The sequence below is a fragment of the Pristiophorus japonicus genome, chromosome 1 (genome assembly GCF_044704955.1).
Source record: "Pristiophorus japonicus isolate sPriJap1 chromosome 1, sPriJap1.hap1, whole genome shotgun sequence".
Classification (NCBI taxonomy): Eukaryota; Metazoa; Chordata; class Chondrichthyes; family Pristiophoridae; genus Pristiophorus; species Pristiophorus japonicus.
The window spans coordinates 339,113,526-339,138,651 of record NC_091977.1 but is presented as its reverse complement, the minus strand read 5'-3'; the positions used below and the strand labels follow the sequence as shown (position 1 = coordinate 339,138,651).

The 25,126-nt window shown below is 44.0% G+C and overlaps 1 protein-coding gene across 11 annotated transcripts in view; it reads left to right on the top strand.

Annotated features, from left to right (window-relative positions):
• The window catches only part of golga4 (golgin A4), a 550,135-nt gene that overhangs the window by 367,734 nt on the left and 157,275 nt on the right, over positions 1–25,126 (top strand). For 10 of the 11 annotated variants that reach the window (XM_070889514.1, XM_070889499.1, XM_070889470.1 and 7 more), the window contains 4 exons: positions 7,875–7,973; positions 10,527–10,680; positions 12,536–12,723; positions 16,843–16,926. In XM_070889514.1, the coding sequence (XP_070745615.1) occupies positions 7,875–7,973; positions 10,527–10,680; positions 12,536–12,723; positions 16,843–16,926 (525 nt within the window). Of the gene's footprint in view, positions 1–7,874; positions 7,974–10,526; positions 10,681–10,722; positions 10,755–12,535; positions 12,724–16,842; positions 16,927–25,126 lie in introns of those variants that run through there. The other variant, XM_070889533.1, reaches the window with a different exon arrangement.

Sequence of the window (25,126 nt, the reverse complement as noted above, 5' to 3'; positions counted from 1 at the left end):
AATCTGTCCCTACATCAGTCTTGCCACCGCTAAAAGGCTTATTCACACTTTTGTCACCTCTAGACTTGAAATTCAGTCCCGCTAGAAAGCTGGTGCTCCCCTCACCTTTTTGTGGCCATGAGCGGCCACCCCATATTCAGCTCCAAAAGTGAACAAATGGGTTCCAGCGCCAATGAACCCTTCCAAAGTGGATTTTTCAGCAGTGTGGTTGTCTTAATTTGAGCTGCTGAGAAATTCAGCATGCAGGTAAGGGTTTCTAATGAGCCAGCTGGGTTTGAGGAGGGAAGGAATTTGGAAGGATGGCTGGTGTAAGAGGTGCAAGGAGAGCCAACAGGTTCACTGATATGGAGCTGGAGACACTGACGGATGGTGTGGAGGACAGAAGCAGAATACTGTTTCCTGATGTGGGGAGACCTGACAGACCGCCAGTACATAATGCATGGAGGGAGATTGCAGGGGAGATGTCGGGCACCTCCATATATGTGAGGTCGCACCCTCCCAGGAGGGTGCCGGCCAGTCTGCACCCGGCCCTTCCAGGGTGGCGATGGGTTGATGCTTTGGCGCGAAGGGGCGAAGGGGATCCTCCTCTTCCTCCTCCTCAGGTGGTACTGCTGGTTCGCCCTCCAGTGGCTGTCCCTCATGATGGGCAGGTTGTGCAGCATGCAGCAGACCCTGACGATTATGGAGACCCGTTGAGAGTACTGCAAGGTGCCACCAGAGCGGTCCAGGCACCGGAATCTCTGCTTAAGGATGCCTAAGCACTGCTCGATGATTCACCTGGTGGCACAATGAGCGTCATTGTATGGATGCTCTGGCGCTGTCCTGGGGTTCCGCAGAGGAGTGAGCAGCCAAGTGGATAGTAGATATTCCTTGTCCCCAAGCAGCAATCCTGATTCAGACTGGTGAAGACAGCAGGCACACTGGTCTGGCGCAGAATGAACAAATCATGTTGCCTCCCTTGCCCGATGCCTATCTGCACGGTGCTGACAGCGACGCCTTCTCCTGAGTGCCGCCCTGCTTCTGACCAGGTGTACCAGATGTTGCCCTCCCAACACTCCTCCCATCCTCATGGTGAACCCTGCCAAGTAGGTCTCTGCAGCCCACAGGACTCCACTAAAGAGTCAGACCTGAAAGTTGTACAAAAGTACAAGGATGCAAAGCTGAGCAGCACTCAGCAGGTTTAATGGAGCCAAAACAATTAATAAAACTATATCAAAAGATAAATACTGCAGATGCTGGAAAATGAAATAAAAACATTAAATAATAAAACTTTTTACCTACCAAAGGGCCCCAGCGGTATTACGCTCAAGCACCACATCGTAAACCTCATGGGGGCACTGCCAGGAAAAGTCCAACCTTTTCCTCGGTGAATTTCGCTGTCCTGGTTGCTTTTCAGCGGCCTGCATGCTGCTTCCTTCTCCGCTAGAAACTTACCTTCACCGCATCGTTTCCGGCGGAAGTGAAGACCACTCAAATCCTCCCTGAGCTGAATATGGCTCGGGGAGGGAAAAGTACCCGACCGCAGTGGCCGATCGATTTTTTTCGATCGACTGCCCAAACTCCGTGGTAGCCGTCTCTTTGGGGACGGTGAATTTCGGGCCCAATTACTCCAATGATCTACTTGCTGACCTCCCATCCTTTACCCTCCATAAGCTCCAATTTGTTCAAAGTTTAACGCATTGTATTTTGTCTTGTACCAAATTCTGGTCACCCATCACCTCCTTCCTTGCTGATCAACATTGGTTCCCTATATGCATTACATTTAAAATTGTCTGCTTCATCCACAGATCCTAAATGAAATTCACACATTCTTTCTCTGCAAACTTCTTAAGCCCAGTACCCTATCCTACATTGTCTAGTCCTTAGACTCTGGCCTTCTATACATTCTCCCCTCCCTTTGCACTACCATTAGTGGCATAGCCTGTAGCTGCTTGACTGTACTCTCTGGAACTGTCTCCCTAAACCTTTCCACCTCACCACTTCTCTCTCTCCCTTTTTCAAAAACTTTCACAGCAGCCATCTTTTTGACCAAGCTTTTGATCACTCCTGTCCCTTCATTGCTTGGTGCTTGTTTTCTTAAATACCTCTTTCTTTATCTGTCATCTTTTGGATGAGACATTAAACCCAGGCTCTGGCTCAGGTGAACGTAAAAGATCCCATGGCACTATTCCTAAAAGATTAGGAGTGTACTCCTGGTATCCTTGCCAATATTTATTCCTCAACCATCATCATTCAATCAGATTGTCTGGCCATTTATCTCATTGCTATTCGTAGGACCTTACTGTTGTAAGTTAGGGTGTTTCCCTCAATTACAACAGCGACAAGAACAAGAACAACATATTGCATTTATATAGCGCCCAAGGTGCTTCACAGGAGCGATTAGCGAACAAAATTTGACACCGAGCCACATGAGATATTAGGACAGGTGACCAAAAGCTTGGTCAAAGAGAGAGTTTTTTAAGGAGCGTCTGAAAGGAGGAGAGAGGCGGAGAAGTTTAGGGAGGGAATTCCAGAGCTTGGGGCCCAGGCAGCTGAAGGCACGGCCGTCAACGGTGGAGTGATGGAAATTGGGGAGGTTGTGCAAGAGGCCAGAATTGGGGGGTTGAAGGAGGTTACAGAGATAGGGAGGAGTGGACAAGGAGGCCACGGAGGGATTTGAAAAAAAGGATGAAGATTTTAAAATTGATGCGTTGCCGGACCGGGCGTCAGTGAAGGTCAGTGAGCACGGGGTGGCGGGGGGGTGGGGGCGGTGAGGGGAGGTGGGGGGGATGATGGGCGATGGGGGGATGATGGGCGATGGGCAAATGGAACTTGGCGCAAGTTAGGACAGTTATGGATTAGCATAAGTTGATGTAAAAAGGATATAGAGGCAATGGAGAAGGTGCAAAAAAGATTTACAAGGATGATACCAGAACTGAGACACTATAACTATCAGGAAGGATTGAACAGGCTGGAGCTCTTTTTTTAGAAAAGAGAACATGTCAACAATACTTAATTGTCTGTGATGCACTTTAGGATACCCTGAAATTGTGAAAGGTGCTATGTAAGTGCAAAATTATTCTTTCATTGCCTCTCTCCCAAGAAATGTTTTGGAGCTGTTTTTTTAAGAAACATTGAGGGTGTTATATAAATGCAACTTGTTGGTCCCTGGGGGCTTCGGGCTCTCCAGTACTTCTCCCAAGAGGTCTTTCTTTTGTGAATCCAGCGCAGCTGATCCCAATCCAGTCCTCGTGTACATAAATCCTTTCTAACTGGGTCATTGGATAGTGACCTGGAACTGGAGTGCTGGCAGACTTTGATTTTACCCCTCCCAATCCCTAATGGTGTTGCTTGCATAGTCATTGAGTTGAGATCAGCTATTCGGGATCAAACCTGTGACCGTCCTGTTTGTGTATGGCTCAGCACTATACTATGTGATCAACTACTGAGCCAGCAAGGCAGCACCAAATCCATTGCTTTAAGGTATTTTCTGCTCTGAGTTTCCAACGTCACACACTACTCTCAGCACAAAAGATGGTGGGCAGTTGTCTCCAGGCCTCCGACAGTGCTGCTTTGAAGCTCGCTGCCATCAGGATGATCAGAGGTGGCTTTCTCTCTTACTATTCTTTCCTGTGGGCAAGGACTTGGTTTGTGTTCAGTTTAAGCTCTACAGTGGAGTGGTGATTTCATCATGTGGTGGATTAGTTATGTGAAGCTGTGTCTTTGCACTTTGTGACAGGCTGAAAGGAATATATTTTATACCCAGTGCAGTAAGCTATTTTTTGGATTAATAAAAAATTGGCTGAAACATAGGAAGCAGTGAGAACGTGTTAGTTGAGTTATGTAATGGTGAAGGGGGGAGTGGTGATTTTGGTGCCTCAGGGATAAATGTTTAGAGTTTTTCTAATTTACATTAACGTTTTGCATTCTGATGTTCAGTGCAAACTTGTCAAATTCAGTGATTGAAAACTAGGACATAAAAATTAATCTGAGGAGGCAGCTCAGGGACTACAAGTGAGTGGAGCAGTGGCAAATAAAATGTCATATACACAGTGTAAATTACAGGTGCAGCGCCTAAAATCCAGAACCCTCGGGACCGAGGCAGTTCCGGTTTCCAGACTTTCGATTTGCTTTCTGATGTCACGAATCCGAGCCCAGATTTGTGTATTTCTGGATTTCGGAACGTCAGAAAAGGGGGTGCGGGTGGGGAGCGGCGGGGGGGGGGGGGAAGAGATTCCCGTCAAGGAACTGTTCGAGCCGTCTGGCCCCACCGAGGGGGTCATCGGACCGGCCGGCCCTGATGAGGATGTCGTCGTCGGGTTGGGCCGGCCGGCGAGGAGACCCCAAGGTAAGGGCAGCGGCAGTGAGGTGAGTAGCGGCGAAGCCCGAGGTCGGGCAGCGACGGGGCCCTGAGGTCGGCAGGGCCATTGGATCCGGATTCTGGAACATTTTACGGATTCCGGATGACTCTGCCACCGATCGTCCTGGATTCCGGAACATTCTGGATTCCTGTACAGCACATAGGAAGAAAAAAAGGTATCATGAATACTCCACGAATTGTGTTTCTATCTTGGGATAAATTTGGAGTCTCGAGTTTTACACAATTAGTTTGTCAACATTTCTGAAGCAGCAATCAACAAAACAAATAGAATGCTGAACTACAATGCCAAAAGATCAAGTACAATTCTGAACAGCTCAAATTGTATAGTGCTCCGGTCAGACCACACCTCGAGTAGAGTGTTCAGTTCTGGTCACTGAGGCACATGGGAATTACTTAGCTTTTGGAAGTGGTTCAAAGAGCCACTGATCCCGAACAAAAGAGGACTGTTAATAGGGGTAGTGTGAATGAGTACTTGGACAAATATGACCTGATTAAAGAGAGCTAGCATGGATTTGTAAAAGGTAAGTCATGTCTAACAACCTACATGAATCTTTTGAGGAGGTAATGAACATGATAAATCATATCATCATAGGCAGTCCCTCGAAATGAGGATGACTTGAAAAGGTATAAGTTCAAAGGTGTTTCAATGAAGGATCTAATATTCCGGATCCCGAACTACATCTTGAAGGGTGGAAGATGCCTGTGCGTGGATTTTTACGTGTGGTGTCCGTTGCACACCAGCCACCACACGGGCTTGATAGAGCCAGGTCTTGGTCCAATGGCAAGGATTAACCAAGACGACTGGAGACCAGCTCTACTGCACAGACGTAGTGCGCACACATATTGCAGTGTGGGCTGGCCCGTGCTGTCCCATAGCCCTCGCCTCTCCTGGATCCCGATCACATCCCTCTACAAACTCTTGCCGCTCCTTCGCCACGCCTGCTGTATCTGTCCGCGCTGCAGTCAACCGTCCCCTTTCTGCAGCAGCACGCGCTGCTCCCTGCAGTGGTATGCCGCCGCACATTGCTCCCTCTCGTGGCCCCGGCCTGCTGATGGTTTTGCAGGCTGGGACCACGCCAATTTCCAAGCTGGGCCAGGCCACCGCACGTTGCTCCCTCTAATCACGTGGTGAATAAAGGAGTGTCTATGGATGTTATTTCTATGGACTTCCAGAAGGCATTCGATAAGGTTCCACACAAGAGACGATTGACAAAAATGAGAGTGCATGGAATTGGAGCAATCTGGTGACATGAGTAGGGAATTTATTAGGAGGTAGGAGACGGAGACAAAGGATAATGGTTATGTATTTATTGACAGGATGTGATTAGTGGTGTCTGACACTACTGGGGCCTCAGCTTTTCAGTATCCTTATAAATTACTTGGATGAAGAAATAGAGAATCGTATATCCAATTTTGCTGACAAGACTAACATTTATTGCCCCTGATAAGGATGTGGTGAGCTGCCTTTTTGAACCGCTGCAGTCTGTGTGGTAAAGGTGTTCTCATAGTGCTGTTCGGGAGGGCGTTCCAGGATTTTGACTCCACGAGGATGAAAGAGCGGGGATATACTTCCAACTCCGGATGGTGTGTGACTTGGAGGTGGTGGTGTTCCCGTGCGGCTGCTATCCTTGTCCTTCTAGATGGTGAAGGTCGTGGGTTTGGGACGTGGTTTTGAAGGAGCCTTGGTGAGTTGCTGCAGTGCATCTTGTAGATGGTATACACTGCAGCCACATTGAGCCGATGGTGGAGGGAGTGAATGTTTAAGGTGGTAGATGGGAAGCCAATCAAGCGAACTGTCCTGGTTGGTGTCGAGCTTTTTGAGTGTTGTTGGAGCTGTATTCCATCGCACACCTGACTTGTGGAAAGGCTTTGGGAAGTCAGATGGTGAGTCACTCACCGTGGAATACCCAGCCTCTGTCTTGCATATGTGACCATAATGTAGATGGGAGCAGAAAGATGGAAAGGTACATTGATCGATTAAGTGATTGGGCAAAACTCTGCCAGATGGTGTTCATTGTGGGGAATTGTGATGTCGTCTACTTGGAAAGGTACATCAAACTATTTTCTGAATGGAGGGAAGCAGAGAGATTTAGGGTCCAAGTACAGAAATCACTGCAGGTAAGAAGACGTGCAATTTTTTATTTTTATTTTTAGAAGTAATGCAGTGTTAACCTTTATCTCAAGGGGTCTTAAAGACAAAGGAGTGTAAGTTATGTTACAGTTATGTAAAGCTCTGATTATATCCCATTTAGAATACTGCGTTCAGTTCTGGGCACAGCACCTCAGGAAGGATGTACTGGCCTTGGAGGAGGACCAGTGCAGATTCACCAGAATGAGACCTGTGAGAAAAGGGTTAAATTTTGAGGACAGGTTGCATGGATGTGGCATGTATTCCTTTGAGTATAGACAATTAAGGGGTGATCTAATTGAAGTGTTTAAAATGATTAAAAGATTTTATTGGATAGATAGATAGACACTATTTACTCTGCTGGGGAAATCCAGAACAAGGGGGCACAACCTTAAGATTAGAGCTCGGCAGGGATGATGTCAGGAAACACCTCTGCACTCAAAGGGTAGTGGAAATCTGGAACTCTGCCCCAAAAAGCTGATGAATCAAGGTCAATTGAAAATGTCAAAACTGATATAGTTAGATTTTCATTATGCCAGGGCATTAATGATTATGGAACCAAGGCGGATAGATGGAGTTACGATGCATATCAACGATGATGTATTTGAATGGTGGAATAGGCTCAAAGGAATTAATAGCGTGCACGTGTTCCTATGTTGCTATGACTGTATTATGAGGAAAGACTCAGAAAACTTTGAAAGGAGGCGATTGAGAGGTGACCATCTATAGGTGAATAAGGTATCAAATGGTAGATCTGGAACACTAATTCAAACTGAATTTGCCAGTAAGATAAGAGAACCATATGGGCTGAATCTCGTAAAATGTAAATTTTGGGTTGGTGTTAAGAAGTTGTTTATATAAAGAGCAATAAACATGTGAAATAGACTGCAGCGGTTCAGTACTGAGTCAAAAGCCCTCGAACAATTGGTTACTAGGATTGTGGGAGCGGTAATCGCATCTTTCTGGGTGGATGAACTCAGATCGATTGTCTATCTTTTGTTTACTGCACAGACCTTGCTCTCACATCTGTGACTGAGCATGACAGGGTTGTCAGCTGCTCCAGGTCTTGAGTGGGAATATGGCTGTTTCTGTGCCATCACATGCTTCCACATGGCTCCATCTCTTTTCGCCTTTCTCCACACAGCAGTGTAGTTGAGACCTGCAGTTTAATTGGGAGGAGGAGGAGAAGGGGATGAACCTTTGCCTCTCCTATTGATGACATCTCTAGTTTTTGGTTTTAGTGTCAGTGCTTTCTTTTCTGCGTTCTCTGTGTTACACATGCTAAGAGTTGAAATAACAGAGTGTTACAATTTCACTAAGTCTTGTTGAAACACCAGAAAAAAGTTAATGCTGTGTCTTATTGAAGCTGCTCTGTTAAATTCTTAGGAACTGCAAATGGATCAACAAGCAAAGAAACATCTTCAGGATGAGTTTGAAGCAGCCCTAGAGGAGAAAGACCAACTTATTGGCGTTCTACAGACGCAGGTAGAAGGGCACAGCATGTGCTTATTTTGACTGTATGCCAAATGGTAGCCAAGCCAGTTAAAATGTTTTTGTCACTATTGCAGGCAAGTAATCTTGGTGTCCAGGTTTCAGTGACTTGATTTAAGTGTTCAGTATTTAAACTCAGAAGCTACTGGCACATAATAGGACTGATTCTTGTGTTGTTGGAGCTGCACTCATCCAGGCAAGTGGAGAGTATTCCATCACTAGTGGGGTGCCACAGAGATCAGTGCTGGGACCCCAACTATTTACAATCTATATTAACGACTTGGAAGAAGGGACTGAGTGTAACGTAGCCAAGTTTGCTGACGATACAAAGATGGGAGGAAAAGCAATGTGCGAGGAGGACACAAAAAATCTGCAAAAGGACATAGACAGGCTAAGTGAGTGGGCAAAAATTTGGCAGATGGAGTATAATGTGGGAAAGTGTGACGTCATGCACTTTGGCAGAAAAAAATCAAAGAGCAAGTTATTATTTAAATGGAGAAAGATTGCAAAGTGCCGCAGTACAGCGGAACCTGGGGGTACTTGTGCATGAAACGTAAAAGGATAGTATGTAGGTGCAGCATTTGATCAGGAAAGCCAATGGTATCTTGGCCTTTATTGCAAAGGGGATGGAGGAGAAGAGCAGGGAAGTCTTGCTACAGCTATACAAGGTATTGGTGAGGCCACACCTGGAATACTGCGTGCAGTTTTGGTTTCCATATTTACGAAAAGATATATTTGCTTTGGAGGCAGTTCAGAGAAGGTTCACTCGGTTGATTCCGGAGATGAGGGGGTAATCTTATGAGGAAAGGTTGAGTATGTTGGGCCTCTACTCATTGTAATTCAGAAGAATGAGAGGTGATCTTATCGAAACGTATAAGATTATGAGGGGGCTAGACAAGATGGATGCAGAGAGGATGTTTCCACTGATGGGGGAGACTAGAACTAGAGGACATAATCTTAGAATAAGGGGCCGCCCATTTAAAACTGAGATGAGGAGAAATTTCTTAGGATTGCAAATCTGTGGAATTCGCTGCCTCAGAGAGCTGTGGAAGCTGAGACATTGAATAAATTGAAGACAGAAATAGACAGTTTCTTATGCGATAAGGGGTTATGGGGAGCGGAGTCCATGATCGGATCAGCCATGATCTTATTGAATGGCGGAGCAGGCTCGAAGGGCCGTATGGCCTACTCCTGTTTCTACTTCTTATGTTCTTATCACACTCCTGACTTGTGCCTTGTAGATGGTGGAAAGGTTTTGGGGAGTCAGGAGCTGAGTTTGTCGTGCAGTGGTGATTAGTTGATTTTTTTGATGTAATATTGGCTGGATAGATGTATAAATATTACTTTATAACCATCGTCAGTTAAAAATGTAATTTCATTTTAACAAAGGTTGTAAGTAACTTTCCATAATGTGTTTTTTTTAAATTAAAGCCACTTGATTTACACAAGGCCATGTTTGATAATTAGTCTTTATCTGTATCCTGTTTGGTTTATGTGCTCCATCGATATTTAATTGTTTCAGTTTAGATTCACAACTGCTCCATAATGGACCTCCATCTATGTTTCAATTCATATGTGCAATAATTGTTGTTACCGTTTTATGTAAAGTAACTTTAGGGGACCATTCAGAAGTGCACTTCAATTTGTTAACATTGAACATTTTACATCGGCAAGTTGCATTACTGAAGCAATTTTTGAAGCTCTGTATAGTATGATGTGGACATGAATTCTTGGGTCAGAGATGAAGGTGCCAGTTTTGTCCCATACGTCACTGATGTTCGACTTGACTAGCTGCAGCAAACTGGAGGCTCCTCATCTAGTTTCCACGACGCTCAATGGGCAGACACAGAACCAGCTCTCTCTACTGCCCTATAGCAGCTTAGTTGTGCTGAGAACCCTAATAGCATAAGAGATTGAAGCAACACATCTCCTGTGTGTCCCGCTGCATGTTGTGGCTACAGTGCTGACCACCAGTGCAAATTTATTTTGATGGTAACTGAATTAAAAAAAACGCTTAATTTCTTATAGTTTTACATAAAATGTCAATCTATTTACAAACAGTTATATCTTGTTGCAACTGTATTATCATTACCATTTAATTACATTTTCTAATTTGATTGTAACTAGACTGAGTTGAAATGTTGAATTTTGTATCTCAATTTATTCAACAAGGCACTGACCAATAAGTCTTTATATAAATCTTGACATAGGTTTTTATGATCTGCAAAAATCTGAGCTATGACTTGTGTCATTTTGATGCTTAGCCAGCCACTTTTATAGGTGTAATCACTGTCAGCAACCCCAGAATTTTCCTTGAAATTGGCCTTTGCCTTTGCATTACTAATGATTGAGGAGAGTGGGGCACAAAATTGCACTGCTTAATGGATAGTGTAACCATTGATGTGCCTGATGGACTTTTTCATGCCCTCCTTTTCATATTTACAGTTTAAGGAAATTGTGTTTAAATGTTTAGAACTTCATTTCTTTAGGGAACCATAGTGAGAAATGCACTTCAGTTTGTTAACGTTGAGCATTTTACATCGGCAGGTTGCATTACTAAAGCAAAGGATGGTGCTTGGAGGGACAAATGAGGATCTGCATGAACCCACAGCTGAAGCCTCTGCAATGGAAAATACAGAAACAGTTCAACAGAGCCCTAACAATGAAGAAAATAACACAGACAGCCCTGATGGGTTAAGAGGTTATGTCTATCACACAGTCAAGAAACTAAATGAAAAATGTTATAAAAAGAAAGCTTTTGGTGGTTATAGATGTGTGAGTACTCTTAGGGAGGGCGAGCAGTGAAACATATGGGTTCAGAATTTACTGTAAAAATAATGGTGAGGCTTATGGCCCTGACTGTTGTTTATATGCACATCAGACAGCAACTTCAGGCGAGGGCAAAGTTCAACGTGAAAATCTGGAAATTACTGTCTGAGATGCTGCATGCAAACGACATCTCACTGTCTTCAAATGTAACGAGCAGAATGGAGTCATTTGTGTTTGTGTCATAGATAGAGACTAAACTCGCCACAGATGGGGCTTGTCCATTTCAGTATAAGTACCATTTTTAGCGCATGATGTCTTTATTACTACCAAACAATTTCTGAAAATGAACCGTTACAAGTGTGGAATCTCATTTCTTCAGCTTTTAATTGTTGTTGGAGATTTTAAAAAAATGTTAATTGATTTTTAAACTTCGTCTCTTTTCTCTCTCTCAATCCAGTCCTTATTTTATTTGCTTTCTTTACCTGATTTAACAACAACAACTTTTATTTATATAGAGCCTTTAACGTAGTAAAACATCCCAAGGCGCTTCAAAACAGATAAATTCAATACAGAATTCACTGCTCTAACTTGCACATTCTGGTTCAGACTACGCTGTTCATTAACAATTCTTTAATCTGATTGGTTAAGGAGATACACAGTTGCTTTCCCTGTTCACACAGATCCCAGATGTTCTATATGTGGCATTTTGATCTCTCGCTTGCAGTAAGTTGCCGCACAAAAGCTGTTGGAAATTTGTCAGGCGCCATTTGTTCACTGGCGACAGTAAATTCTGGCCCATGGTGTATGTGAAGCCACAATATGTTTTCTTCGTTGTACTCTGAAGTACTTGGATTTTTTTTCAACACCACAAGGGGCATGATAGGTGAATCCCAGCAGTAGTCATTTCCTCACTGTGCAGCTTTAAGGTCTCTAGTTTTGTCATTCTAATTATTTACATGTTGATAAAAACTAAAATAGAATAGGCTTGTCTTGGAGCATGATGCAGATAAATAAAAATAAACTTGAAGTTCCTGGTGGTAATTTCATTCCATGTTATTGGTTAAGCAATTTTTTTTTGGTGTGTGTTAGCAAATTAGATTTAAGTTCCCAACTGGAATTGCACAAAGCTCCATAATTGGATGTGAATTAAAAGCGTGCAGTCACACTTTACCCTCAAGACTGCCAGTAATATGAGAATCCCTTGTCTGTTTGGGCTGACTGACTTTATAGGTTTGCAGCTCACACTCAGATTGCTGACTCTGGTGAATTTCCAGATGGCTGTTTTGTGTCAGTGCGAAGAGTTTGAGGTGGGTGCAGGAGGGAGCTCGGTTGTTACAGCACCATCAGAGTATTTGAAGTGAGTGAAGAAAAATGTTGACCGCCTTCGCTCTTGGCAGTCTCATTTTTCACAAAATAAGCTTTAATAATTATTTCTACTTATAAATTGAATTTGTGCAAGGATTGCTTTGAAGTTTTGTAATTAATATTTCAAGTATTTTTTAATGATACCGACTGAATTCACCTGATTAGTTGGTACGGGGAGCAAATTTTTTGTCCTGCAGGCCAATGCCAACTTGTGCTGTTCTGCATTTTCAAAAATGAGACTATCAAGTACAGTAGGTGGTAATATGACATTTCAAGTTTACTTTTTATTTTTATAACATCAGAAAATAATTCCAGTCCTTTCAGTGTCTGCACTAAGACTGAAATGTTTTTTGGGCACAACTTGCACGAGATTTTTTTTAGTTCTGTTGCTAACAACTGTGCTATCATTGTGTGTCCTACAGAGGGAGCTGGAGATGCTGCTAATTCCTTAGCAGTTCTTCAAAAACGTGTGAAGAGGCAAGAAAATCTCCTACAGCGTTGTAAGGAGATGATTCATAACCACAAGGAACGCTGTACTCAGATCACCAGTGAAAAGGAAGCCCTCCAAGAGCAACTAGATGAGCGCTATCAGGAACTGGAGAAATTAAAGGTGAACTTAAAAACTGATAGAGCTTTCCTTTGCTCTGGATTCTCTTGTCAGTCCAACAACACTTAAAATATTGGCTGGCAAGGACTGAAGTCCAAATACAGTGGAACACACTTTTACTATGTTTGCTTCCTCTCTTTAAAATGCGCTGCAGTATAGCTCTAAAAGATAGGCTGCTGTTTCTACCTTGTTTGCACCTTGGCCTGGGTCGACAACCTTTGTGCCGTCCAAGGGAATGACTGTGAACAGACTGCTCAGCTCTTTAAAAGCAGAATATGTAGACTAGTGTTTTTTTTCCCATAATTGAACTGAAATAATAAATTGCTTGTATGGTAGTTTAATTTCTTTGACAGCAGTGACCTACAATCTGCATATTTTATTGGATCTAGATGGTTGGATGAAGAATAAATATGGGGATTCTGTCAGTATCATAACCTTTATTCCTGCTATACAATTCTTCAGTTCTTCTGGTTGACTTGGCCACTTATAATTTGCAAATACTTCCTATTTTAACTGCCAGCAACTTGCATTTTTATAATAATCTTAAAGTACAGACAGATACCCCCAAGTGCTTTGTAGAGCAATGGTCTAAGTGTGCACATCAGGTGGGAGGAAGAGCGGCAAAGTATATCTTTTGGAAGCTGTTAAAGGCAGGCAGGGAAGTAACAAGGCTGAGATACTGAGGGGAGATTTCACAGGCTGGGAGCAGTGGCACCCACATACCATGAATGAAGAACAAAAAAAAATAGCTGAAGGAGTGGTGCAGGCAGGCAGTGAGGAGCGAGGCCATTGAGGGATTTGAAGGTGATGATGAGAAATGCAATCCATTCTCGGGCGTGGCAAGCCTGTGTAACTTGACAAGAATGTGGATAGGTCCTCCTGAGCCATTTAAAGCCAAATGTGCCTCAAAACAACTCCAGCTGTGAAATCATGCATTCTGCCAGGTGGTGGTACCAAGTTGTGGCAGATACCACAGGAATAAATGTATGGTGTATTTGACAATACATTTGTGTTCCATTTTCTGCTCAAAAAAAGTTTGCCTTTTTTGATCAGCTGTTATGCAAATACATCATGATGTTTGAATCTTAAATCCAAACGACTGAGAAAGCTATGCAAATGATTTTTTCATTTGAATTATGTGAAGTGTGTATATTCTCTCCATAGAGACACAGCACACTTAACGAAGTGCAGAGAACCTGGCCAGTTTTTAGGGAGCTAGGGGGACAAATTCTGCTCGGTCGCACCTGTTTTTTGGACGCCAAGAGGCTCCTTAAGGTTCCAAAATGGAGTCCGTGGCTCGCACTCACACCTCTGGTGCGAAGTGTGCTCGACGCCATACTTATAAAGGGGTTAGCACGCGTGCGACTAATGTCTGCCAGAAGTATGCAGAACAGGCAGGTCATGACGATTTAATATCAGCGCTTCCATTTTGGAGCTCCAGTCTCCAGCCTACACCCTCTCTTAACCTTCCCCAGTTCAATGGCTTAAAGGACCCACAACCTGCGCTCTATAAAGGGATTGTCAACTACTTACAGGTTAGTTGTTGTAATTCCACACATTTTGGGCACTTTTCCATACTTATTAAAAGTTTCAACCTTAGCATTGAGCATGACTGGGATAATGAACAGAGGTCACGCAGAGCAAGCCAAGCTGCTAGAAGAGGGATAGGAAGGGGAGAAGGGCTCTCAGTAGGAGGCCATATCCGCAGTGGGTCGTCAGGGAGCAGATCTGTTGAATAAGAGATTGCAGGAGTGCTGTGACGCCCTGGAAGCCCCTTTGCACACTGGTATCCAGAGCCATGATGGCAGCTGTTTGAGCTGCCACTGCAGCAGCCAGACATTGGGTGGCTGCTGCTTGTGCTGCAATGGAAGCTGAGACATGACTGGTTCCACATGGAGATGGCCACCCATTCCACGTTGGAAAGGATGGGTTCAAAGATCTACGCAAAGTCCTGTGCCAAGTTGGTGCCAGATTCCTCCGTGCTCCTCAACATTGAATGCAGTCTTTCCAGTGCACCAAGCATTTTGGTGTGTACAACCATCAGCCTTCTTCAATAGCCTGGCTCATCAAACCCATCATCGGAGTCCTCTGCAACAGAACGAGTGTGCGACCTCGCCCTCTGACGATCTGACACCAAGCTATCCTTTCCCCCTGCCCTGGCTTACAGCACATTTGTGCCTGGTGTCTCACCACATGCAGATCCCATCTCTATACTATCTTCTAAATTACACGCAGTATCTGAGCTGGTGGCTACAACTGTGAAATTAAGTGATGGTCTGACTTCAGCATCACTCTTTGCACTGCTCTTCCTCCAATGCCTGGGCAGGTTGCAGTTCTGGGTATTTGAAAGATAAAAGGGACAAGGGTTGGGTTGTAAAAAGTGCTTGCTTATACTATCAGCAGCTAGTCACCACCAGTCATATCCTGCCAATTTGAGTACATACCCAAATCCCTACTCTCGGTCTCCTACTTCTTAACCAATTCCCTACCTGTGTCAATAGATTGCCTCCAATTCAATGCGCTCTCATTTTTGTTGTCTTTTATGTGGAACCTTATCAAAAGCCTTCTGGAAGTCAAAGACACTCTCTTATCTACCACTTTCATTATCTCAAAAAATTAAACTAGCTTTGTTAGACATGACTTGCCCTTTACAAATCCGTGCTGGCAGTTCATATTTGACCAAGTGCTCAGTCACTCTGTCCCTATTAACAGATTCGAATAACGTCCGCACAGCAGACGTTTGACTAATAGGCCAATCATTTCCTTATCTATCACTCCAACCCTTCTTAAATAATAGTGTCATTGGCAGTTTTCTAATCAATGGGGAAAATTCCTGAATCCATAGCAGTTTGGAAAATTATGACTAAAGCATCTATAATTTCCTCATCTACTTCCTTTAATACCCAATGAAAAAGAAAGAAAAATACCCTATGGTAGAAACCGTCAGGTCCTGGAGATTTCTCTACCTTTAATCTCATTACTTTATCCATTACTTTTTTATTTACTTGCATTAAATCTAATAAGTTCATCCACTTGATTTATCTTTACTTTTCCTTGTATCTCTGCTACTTTATCCCCATCCTCGACTGAAGAAGCGATACAAAGTAACAATTTAGCAACTCTGCCATTTCCTGATTTTCTCTTACAATATCACCTGCATCTGTTTTTAAAGGGCTCATATTACCCTTAGCCACCCTGTTCACTTGTTAAAAACCTTGTAGTTTTGCCCTTGATACGACTCGCAAGTTTTTTCTCGTATTCCCTTTCTGCGACACTTACTACTTTCTTTGTATCCCTTTGCTGTTCTATATGTCTCTCCAGTCTACGAAATCTCTCCTGTTGTTTGTATTCATATAAGCCCATTCTTTTTAATTTTACATTATCTTGCTTCTCTTGTTGACCTAGGTTGTTTAATTACTCAAGTAGATCTCTTGCCCTTTAGGGGTATGAACTTGTCTTGTATTCAACAAAATACTTCCTTGCACACCGCCCACTGTTGATCTGTAATTTTAACCATGAATAGTTCTGCCCAGTCAATTTCTGCCTCATCCATTCAAAGTCGGCCTTACGTAAATTTAAAACCATAGTTCCTTACTCGTGCTTCTCCCCCTCAGACCTAATATCAAATTCAATTACCCATCAAACAACTTCCCAATTTCCTCTTATTCACAATGGAGGAAGTGTTGAGCAGAAACCAAGTGGTTTCACATGAGAAAAACAAAATTGGAATGTGAAGCTAGATTAAGGCTGGTTAAGGAATTACATTGGCATAGCCTTGTGAGCATGCCACCTGTTGCCCCTATTTTTGGAGAATGGTGCAGGAAGTTCTAACAGCAAAGCAATTTAGCATTTTACGTTTACCTAAAACAGCTTAATTTTTTATGCAAGCGAGTGTGTGAATGTAGCATTGATGTATTCAAGGGGAAGCTGGATAAGTACATGAGGGAGAAAGAATGAGAAAGATATGCTGATTGGGTTATATGAAGTAGGGGAGGAGGCTTGTGTGGAGCATAAACTCTGATAGACTATTTGGCCGAATGGCCTGTTTCTATGCTGTAAATTTAATGTCATATAATGGAGACATCAGATGGAAAATGTCTACACAATGTTTATTTCTTTCAGGATCTGCACACTGCTGAGAAGACTAAACTTATCACTCAGCTCCGAGATGCAAAGAATTTAATTGAACAGTTGGAACAAGATAAGGTGAGCAGTATTTCAGTGAGGTGAGTGTTCTGATGTCTGCTCAATAGCTGCAGGGAAGCAGGAGTATGGCATGAGTTGCTGCAGAGCTGATCCAGGTCCGAATTACTCAGTTGTTTTATAAGGTACTGCATTGAAATAGTTGATGTATTTCTGTGAATTACACTGATCACAGCTAGCCGAAGTTATTTATTTCACTGTTACTACTGTAGGTTCATTGATGATGATGGGTGACATGAATCAGGAATGGAGTCTGAGCTCTGTTATATACAGCTAAAAGTTATTTGATGAATTCCAAAGTAAAGTTTCTTACTAAACAAAATACTACAGATGCAGGAAATCTGAAATCAAAAACAGACAATGCTAGAAATGCTCAGCAGCTCAGGCAGCATCTGTGGGAAAACAGAAGCCAGTCGACTTTTCGTGCCCTTTCGTAGGACTGGAAGGGGACTTCCACCATTCCCCTCTGAACTTGTGTTCGAGATGACATTCAAAATATGCCTACATTTAATCTTTAGTGATGGTGTCATCGGTTAAAGGCTAACATCTAAAGAAACTTTATTGCATGTCCTCTTGAAGTGAACATTAGTCATTGTAGTTCAGTGAAACAATTAAAATGTAGCCAGGATTATAATATTTCGTCTTAATTCTTCTATGCTTCCTCTTTTGTCCAAATAATCTTATCAACACGGAGGTCCAATTACAATGGTATTGCCATAGGAAATTGGTGATTGGAGCCCAAGTTATTCTACTGGATTTAAGCAGGGTGAAAAGAGATAGCCAGTCACCTCTGAACCACTTGTGTGTACCACCTAATGACTGGTTATATTGGTGTGGGCCCTGAAGTCAGTCTGCAACCACCCTCTGAGATACATGGCTGAGGAGCAAAATAAATTACAAAGGTGGGGAGGAAAAGCAGGCAGTCTCCCTCTCTGATGTTTTGGTTCCTGTCAACATTCAGCAGACTCTCAAATCTTTTTGTTGAATCTATAATAAAAAATAACTCCACTCATATCTCATATGTGTCACTCAATTTTAAACAAAGTTCCAACTAACATTTGTTGTGTACTATCTCTAAATCTGTTGCAATAGTAAGGCGTTACTCAGCGTAACTCAGGCAATTGCAACTGTCTGTCCATCTTCATTTATTTTCAACCTTTTTTATTTAATTCAGTGCTAATTAGTTTCTTTTTTATAGCATTGTGGTAATGTTACTGGACTAGTAATCCAGACGCCTGTATGAATAATCCGGGGTGCGAGTTCAAATCCCACCACAGCAGCTGGGGAATTTAGATTCAGTTAATTAATCTGGAATAAGAAACTGGTATCAGTAATGGTGACCATGTAACTACCGGATTGTTGTAAAAATCCATCTGGTTCTCACCCTCAGCAAGCTCCCCGCCAGAGTGGAGCTAAATTATAGAACAGATGGGAATCTGTTCAACCTCCGCTGCCTCCAGGCCAGATCCAAGGTCGTCCCATCCTCTGTCATTGAACTACAGCTCACAGGCGACGCTTGCGTCTGCGCACACTCGGAGGCCGAACTCCAAGACATCGTCAACACCTTCACCGAAGCGTACGAGAACATGGGCCTTACACTAAACATCCGTAAGACAAAGGTCCTGTACCAACCTGATCCCGCCACACAGCACTGTCCCCTGATTATCAAAATCCACGACGAGGCCTTTGACAACGTGGACCATTTCCCATACATTGGGAGCCTACTGTCAACAAGAGCAGACATTGACGACGAGGTCCAACACCGCCTTCAGTGTGCCAGCGCAGCCTTCGGTCGCCTGAGGAAGGGAGTTTTTGAAGAACAGGATCTCAAATCCGGCACCAAGCTCATGGTCCACAGGGCAGTTGTGATACCCACCCTCCTATATGGCTCAGAGACATGGACTATGTACAGCAGACATCTCAAAGCGCTGGAGAAGTGCCACCAGCGCTGCCTCTGCAAGATGCTGCAAATCCATTGGCAGGACAGATGCACCAACGTCAGTGTTCTCGCTCAGGCCAACATCCCCAGCATCGAAGCATTGACCACGCTCGATCAGCTCCATTGGGCGGGCCACATCATTCGCATGCCCCACATGAGACTCCCAAAGCAAAAGTGCTCTATGCGGAAATTCGACACGGTAAGCGAGACTCAGATGGGCAGAGAAAATGCTTCAAGGACACCCTCAAGCCCTCCTTGACACAGTGCAACATTCCCACCGACTCCTGGGAATCCCTGGCCTAGGACCGTCCAAAGCGGAGGAAGAGCTTCCGGGAGGGAGCTGAGCACCTTGAGTCCCATCACCAAGAACAAGCAGAGACAGCGGAAGGAGCATGCATCAACCCAAGCTCCCCACCCACCCTTTCCTTCAACCACTGTCTTCCCCACCTGTGACAGAGACTGTAGTTCCTGCATTGGACTCCTCAGTCACCTGAGAACTCACTTTTAGAGTGGAAGCAAGTCATCCTTGACTCCGATGGACTACCTATGATGAAGATGATGGTTCACTAATGTCATTCGGGAAGGAAATCTGCCATTCTTACCTGGTCTTGTCTATATATGACTCAAGACCCACAGCAATGTAGTTGACTCTTAACTGGCCTTTTAAATGGTCGTGCAAGCCACTCAGTTAAGTGCAATTCAGGAGTGACAATAAATGCTGGCCTTGCCAGTGAGGCCCACATCCCGTGAATGAATAAAGAAAAAAAACATTGTTTCAAAAATGATTATTTTTATTAGGATTACCAATTTTGTGGATTCCTGTAATTCATAACCAGCTTTGAGTAATAAAATTATATTCAGCAAATACAAAGTAAAATTACATTGGGTGACTTTAAAAATAAATACAGAATACAGTTACACACAGCACTTTGCTCGCCCAGGCACTGGCTTTTTCCTTTTCTTTAAAAAGACATTCTGAATCACTTGCATGTCCTATTTATACTGCAGCATATGAAGATTTTGACTTCAGTATTTAAAAATCACAATTACAGTCAAGTTTGCAGTGTATTCTCTCGTGACGGACTCTGGGGTCTTTTCAAAATTCTACACAGAAGGTGCCCTGTCTCATTTATTAACAATCCGGAAAGACGCGAATCCGGCGTCAGCGAGAGGCGTCGGGAGGTGCGTCGGAGAGATGTGAGTCCGGGGTCGTCGAGAGGCTTACAAAAGGCAGCGAGAGGCGTCGGAGAGATGTGAATCTGGAATCGGTGAGAGGCCTACAAAAGGCTGCGAGAGGCGTCGGGAGGTGCGTTGGAGAGACGTGAGTCCGGGGTCGGCGAGAGACCTACAAAAGGCCGCGAGAGGCGTCGGGAGGTGCGTCGGAGAGACGTGAGTCCGGGGTCGGCGAGAGGCCAACAAAAGGCCAGCCGGTGCAGCTACAGGGAGAGGGCAAAAAAGAAGTAGAAAGAAATAGAAAGGTGACGTCACAGCCAAGGAGGTAAGTGATTGGCTGGTGATTGGTAAGTTGCTTTTTTTTCTTTATCAGCAAGTAACCTTTCGCATTGTTGCCAATTTAAGTTAATCTAAGGGTTACGTCATGGCAGGAGAGCTCGGACACATGTTCTGCTCCTCCTGTACTATGTGGGAAATCAGGGACGCCTTCGGTGTCCCTGACGACTACGTGTGCGGGAAGTGGATCCGCCTCCAGCTCCTGACAGACCGCGTTGCGGAATTGGAGCTGAAGGTGGATTCACTCTGGAGCATCCACGATGCTGAGAATGACGTGAATAGCACGTTTAGTGAGTTGGTCTTACCGCAGGTAAAGAGTCTACAGCCAGATAGGGAATGGAAGACCAACAGGAAGAGCAGTGTAAGGAAGGTAGTGCAGGGATCCCCTGCGGTCATCCCCCTGCAAAACAGATACGCTGCTTTGAGTACTGTTGAGCGGGATGACTCATCAGGGGGGAGCAACAGCAGCCAAGTTCATGGCACCGTGGCTGGCTCTGCTGCACAGCAGGGCAGGAAAAAGAGTGGGAGAGTGATAGTGATAGGGGATTCAATTGTAAGGGGAATAGATAGGCATTTCTGCGGCCGCAACCGAGACTCCAGGATGGTATGTTGCCTCCCTGGTGCAAGGGTCAAGGATGTCTCTGAGCAGGTGCAGGACATTCTGAAAAGGGAGGGTGAACAGCCAGTTGTCGTGGTGCACATTGGCACCAATGATATCGGTAAAAAAACGGGATGAGGTCCTACGAGAAGAATTTAAGGAGCTTGGAGCTAAATTAAAAAGTAGGACCTCAAAAATAGTAATCTCGGGATTGCTACCAATGCCACGTGCTAGTCAGAGTAGGAATTGCAGGATAGCTCAGTTGAATACATGGCTTGAGCAGTGGTGCTGAAGGGAGGGATTCAAATTCCTGGGGCATTGGAACCGGTTCTGGGGGAGGTGGGACCAGTACAAACCGGACGGTCTGCAACTAGGCAGGACCGGAACCAATATCCTAGGAGGAGTGTTTGCTAGTGCTGTTGGGAAGGAGTTAAACTAATATGGCAGGGGGATGGGAACCAATGCAGGGAGACAGAGGGAAACAAAATGGAGACAGAAGCAAAAGACAGAAAGGAGATGAGTAAAAGTGGAGGGCAGAGAAGCCCAAGGCAAAAAACAAAAAGGGCCACTTTGCAGCAAAATTTTAAAGGGTCAAAGTGGGTTTAAAAAAAGGCAAGCCTGAAGGCTCTGCCTCAATGCGAGGAGTATTCAGAATAAGGTGGACGAATTAACTGTACAGATAGCAGTTAACGGATACGATGTGGTTGGCATCACGGAGACATGGCTCCAGCGTGACCAAGACTGGGAAATCAACATCCAAGGCTATTCAACATTTAGGAAGGATCGACAGAAAGGAAAAGGAGGAGGGGTGGCGTTGCTGGTTAAAGAGGAAATTAATGCAATTGTAAGGAAAGACATTAGCTTGGATGATGTGGAATCAGTATGGGTGGAGCTACGGAATACCAAAGGGCAGAAAACGCTCGTGGGAGTTGTGTACAGACCTCCAAACAGTAGTAGTGATGTTGGGGAGGGCATCAAACAGGAAATTAGGGGTGCATGCAATAAAGGTGCAGCAGTTATCATGGGTGACTTTAATATGCATATAGATTGGGCTAACCAAACTGGAAACAATATGGTGGAGGAGGATTTCCTGGAGTGCTTAAGGGATGGTTTTCTAGACCAATATGTCGAGGAACCAACTAGGGGGAAGGCCATCTTAGACTGGGTGTTGTGTAATGAGAGAGGATTAATTAGCAATCTCGTTGTGCGAGGCCCCTTGGGGAAGAGTGACCATAATATGGTGCAATTGTACATTAGGATGGAGAATGAAACAGTTAATTCAGAGACCATGGTCCAGAACTTAAAGAAGGGTAACTTTGAAGTCATGAGGTGTGAATTGGCTAGGATAGATTGGCGAATGATACTTAAGGGCTAGACAGTGGATGGGCAATGGCAGACATTTAGAGACCGCATGGATGAACCACAACAATTGTACATCTCTGGCGTAAAAATAAAAAAGAGAAGGTGGCTCAACCGTGGCTATCAAGGGAAATCAGGGATAGTATTAAAGCCAAGGAAGTGGCATACAAATTGGCCAGAAATAGCAGTGAACCCGGGGACTGGAAGAAATTTAGAACTCAGCAGAAGAATGCAAAGGGTTTGATTAGGGCAGGGAAAATAGAGTATGAGAGGAAGCTTGCAGGGAACATTAAAATGGACTGCAAAAGCTTCTGTAGATATGTAAAGAGAAAAAGGTTAGTAAAGACAAACGTAGGTCCTCTTCAGTCAGAATCAGGGGAAGTCATAACTGGGAACAAAGAAATGGCAGACCAATTGAACAAGTACTTTCGTTCAGTATTCACTAAGGAAGGAGAGAGAAAACAAGGAATTATAGACCGGTCAGCCTGACATCGGTAGTGGGTAAAATGATTGAATCAATTATTAAGGATATAACAGCAGTACATTTGGAAAGCAGTGACAGGATCGGTCCAAGTCAGCATGGATTTATGAAAGGGAAATCATGCTTGATGAATCTTCTGGAATTTTTTGAGGATGTTTCCAGTAGAGTGGACAAGGGAGAACCAGTTGATGTGTATTTGGACTTTCAGAAGGCTTTTCACAAGGTCCCACACAAGAGATTAATGTGCAAAGTTAAAGCACATGGGATTGGAGGTAGTGTGCTGACATAGATTGAGAATTAGTTGGCAGACAGGAAGCAAAGAGTAGGAGTAAATGGGTACTTTTCAGAATGGCAGGCAGTGACTAGTGGGGGTACCGCAAGGTTCTGTGCTGGGGCCCCAGCTGTTTACATTGTACATTTATGATTTAGACAAGGGGATTAAATGTAGTATCTCCAAATTTGCGGATGACACTAAGTTGGGTGGCAGTGTGAGCTGCGAGGAGGATGCTATGAGGCAGCAGAGTGACTTGGATAGGTTAGGTGAGTGAGCAAATGCATGGCAGATGAAGTATAATGTGGATAAATGTGAGGTTATCCACTTTGGTGGTAACAACAGAGAGACAGACTATTATCTGAATGGTGACAGATTAGGAAAAGGGGAGGTGCAACGAGACCTGGGTGTCATGGTACATCAGTCATTGAAGGTTGGCATGCAGGTACAGCAGGCGGTTAAGAAAGCAAATGGCATGTTGGCCTTCATAGCGAGGGGATTTGAGTACAGGGGCAGGGAGGTGTTCCTACAGTTGTACAGGCCTTGGTGAGGCCACACCTGGAGTATTGTGTACAGTTTTGGTCTCCTAACTTGAGGAAGGACATTCTTGCTATTGAGGGAGTGCAGCAAAGGTTCACCAGACTGATTCCCGGGATGGCGGGACTGACATATCAAGAAAGACTGGATCAACTGGGCTTCTATTCATTGGAGTTCAGAAGAATGAGGTGTGATCTCATAGAAACGTTTAAAATTCTGACGGGTTTAGACAGGTTAGATGCAGGAAGAATGTTCCCAATGTTGGGGAAGTCCAGAACCAGGGGTCACAGTCGAAAGGATAAGGGGTACGCCATTTAGGACCGAGATGAGGAGAAACTTCTTCACCCAGAGAGTGGTGAACCTGTGGAATTCTCTACCACAGAAAGTTGTTGAGGCCAATTCACTAAATATATTCAGAAAGGAGTTAGATGTAGTCCTTACTAGGGGGATCAAGGGTATGGCGAGAAAGCAGGAATGGGGTACTGAAGTTGCATGTTCAGCCATGAACTCATTGAATGGCGGTGCAGGCTCGAAGAGCCGAATGGCCTACTCCTGCACCTATTTTCTATGTTTCTATTCCATATCCTACAGGAGATTATGAATAATTTGAGTTGTAAACCATATATTTAACTGGTTTACAGTCTGTACTGATAGAATCTGTGTTACAAGTGTAGCTGCACGCGGACACGATGGGCCGAAATGGCCGCCTTCTGAGCTGTAAATTTCTATGTTTCTATAACTAGATAACCAAAATCTCTTTCACATCTTGGCATTAATGTTCTATATTTTCTGGCTTTAACATTGGATCGTCAATTCCTAGGAATATACTGTTCCTTGTCTTACTATGGCATCAGGTCAGCATTTTGCCAGCAGTTGGTCAAGTACCAAGTTACCGTAAATCATTTGTTGGCATGCTTGCCTCGAAGTCAGAATGTCATTGGTTCAAGCCCCACTCCAGGAATTCAGCATATAATCCAAGGTGACGCTTCGGTACATTACTCAGGGAGGGCTGCCTTGTTGGAAGTGTCATATTTCTGGATGAGACATTAAAGTGAGACTGTCTATTTCGGTGGACATACAAGATCCTATGGCATTATTTGAAGACAAACAGGGGAGTTCTCTCATTGTCCTGACTGATATTTATCCCTGACCGAAGACCACCAAAACCATTATCATCTTGTTCGGAGACCTTAATAACAACACTGCAAAAACAAATTAATTGGCTGTGAAGCACTTTGCAGCATGCTGAGGACATGAAAAGTGCTATACAAGTTCCTTCCGCCTTCTGTTGAAGTAGGCAGGCAAAAAAACATGGATTTGCCTTAAAAGAAAGTAGCAGCTTTCAGAGGTATAAATAAACTTTCAAATGCAGTTAATTGCTTTGTAGGAGGCAAATATAAGTGCAAATAAACTGCTTGGTGTGAAGCGGTAATTAGTGTAGGAGGAGGCTCGTGAGAAGTTTAAAGAACATTGACCAGTTGGGCCGAATGACCTGTTTCTGTGCTGTCG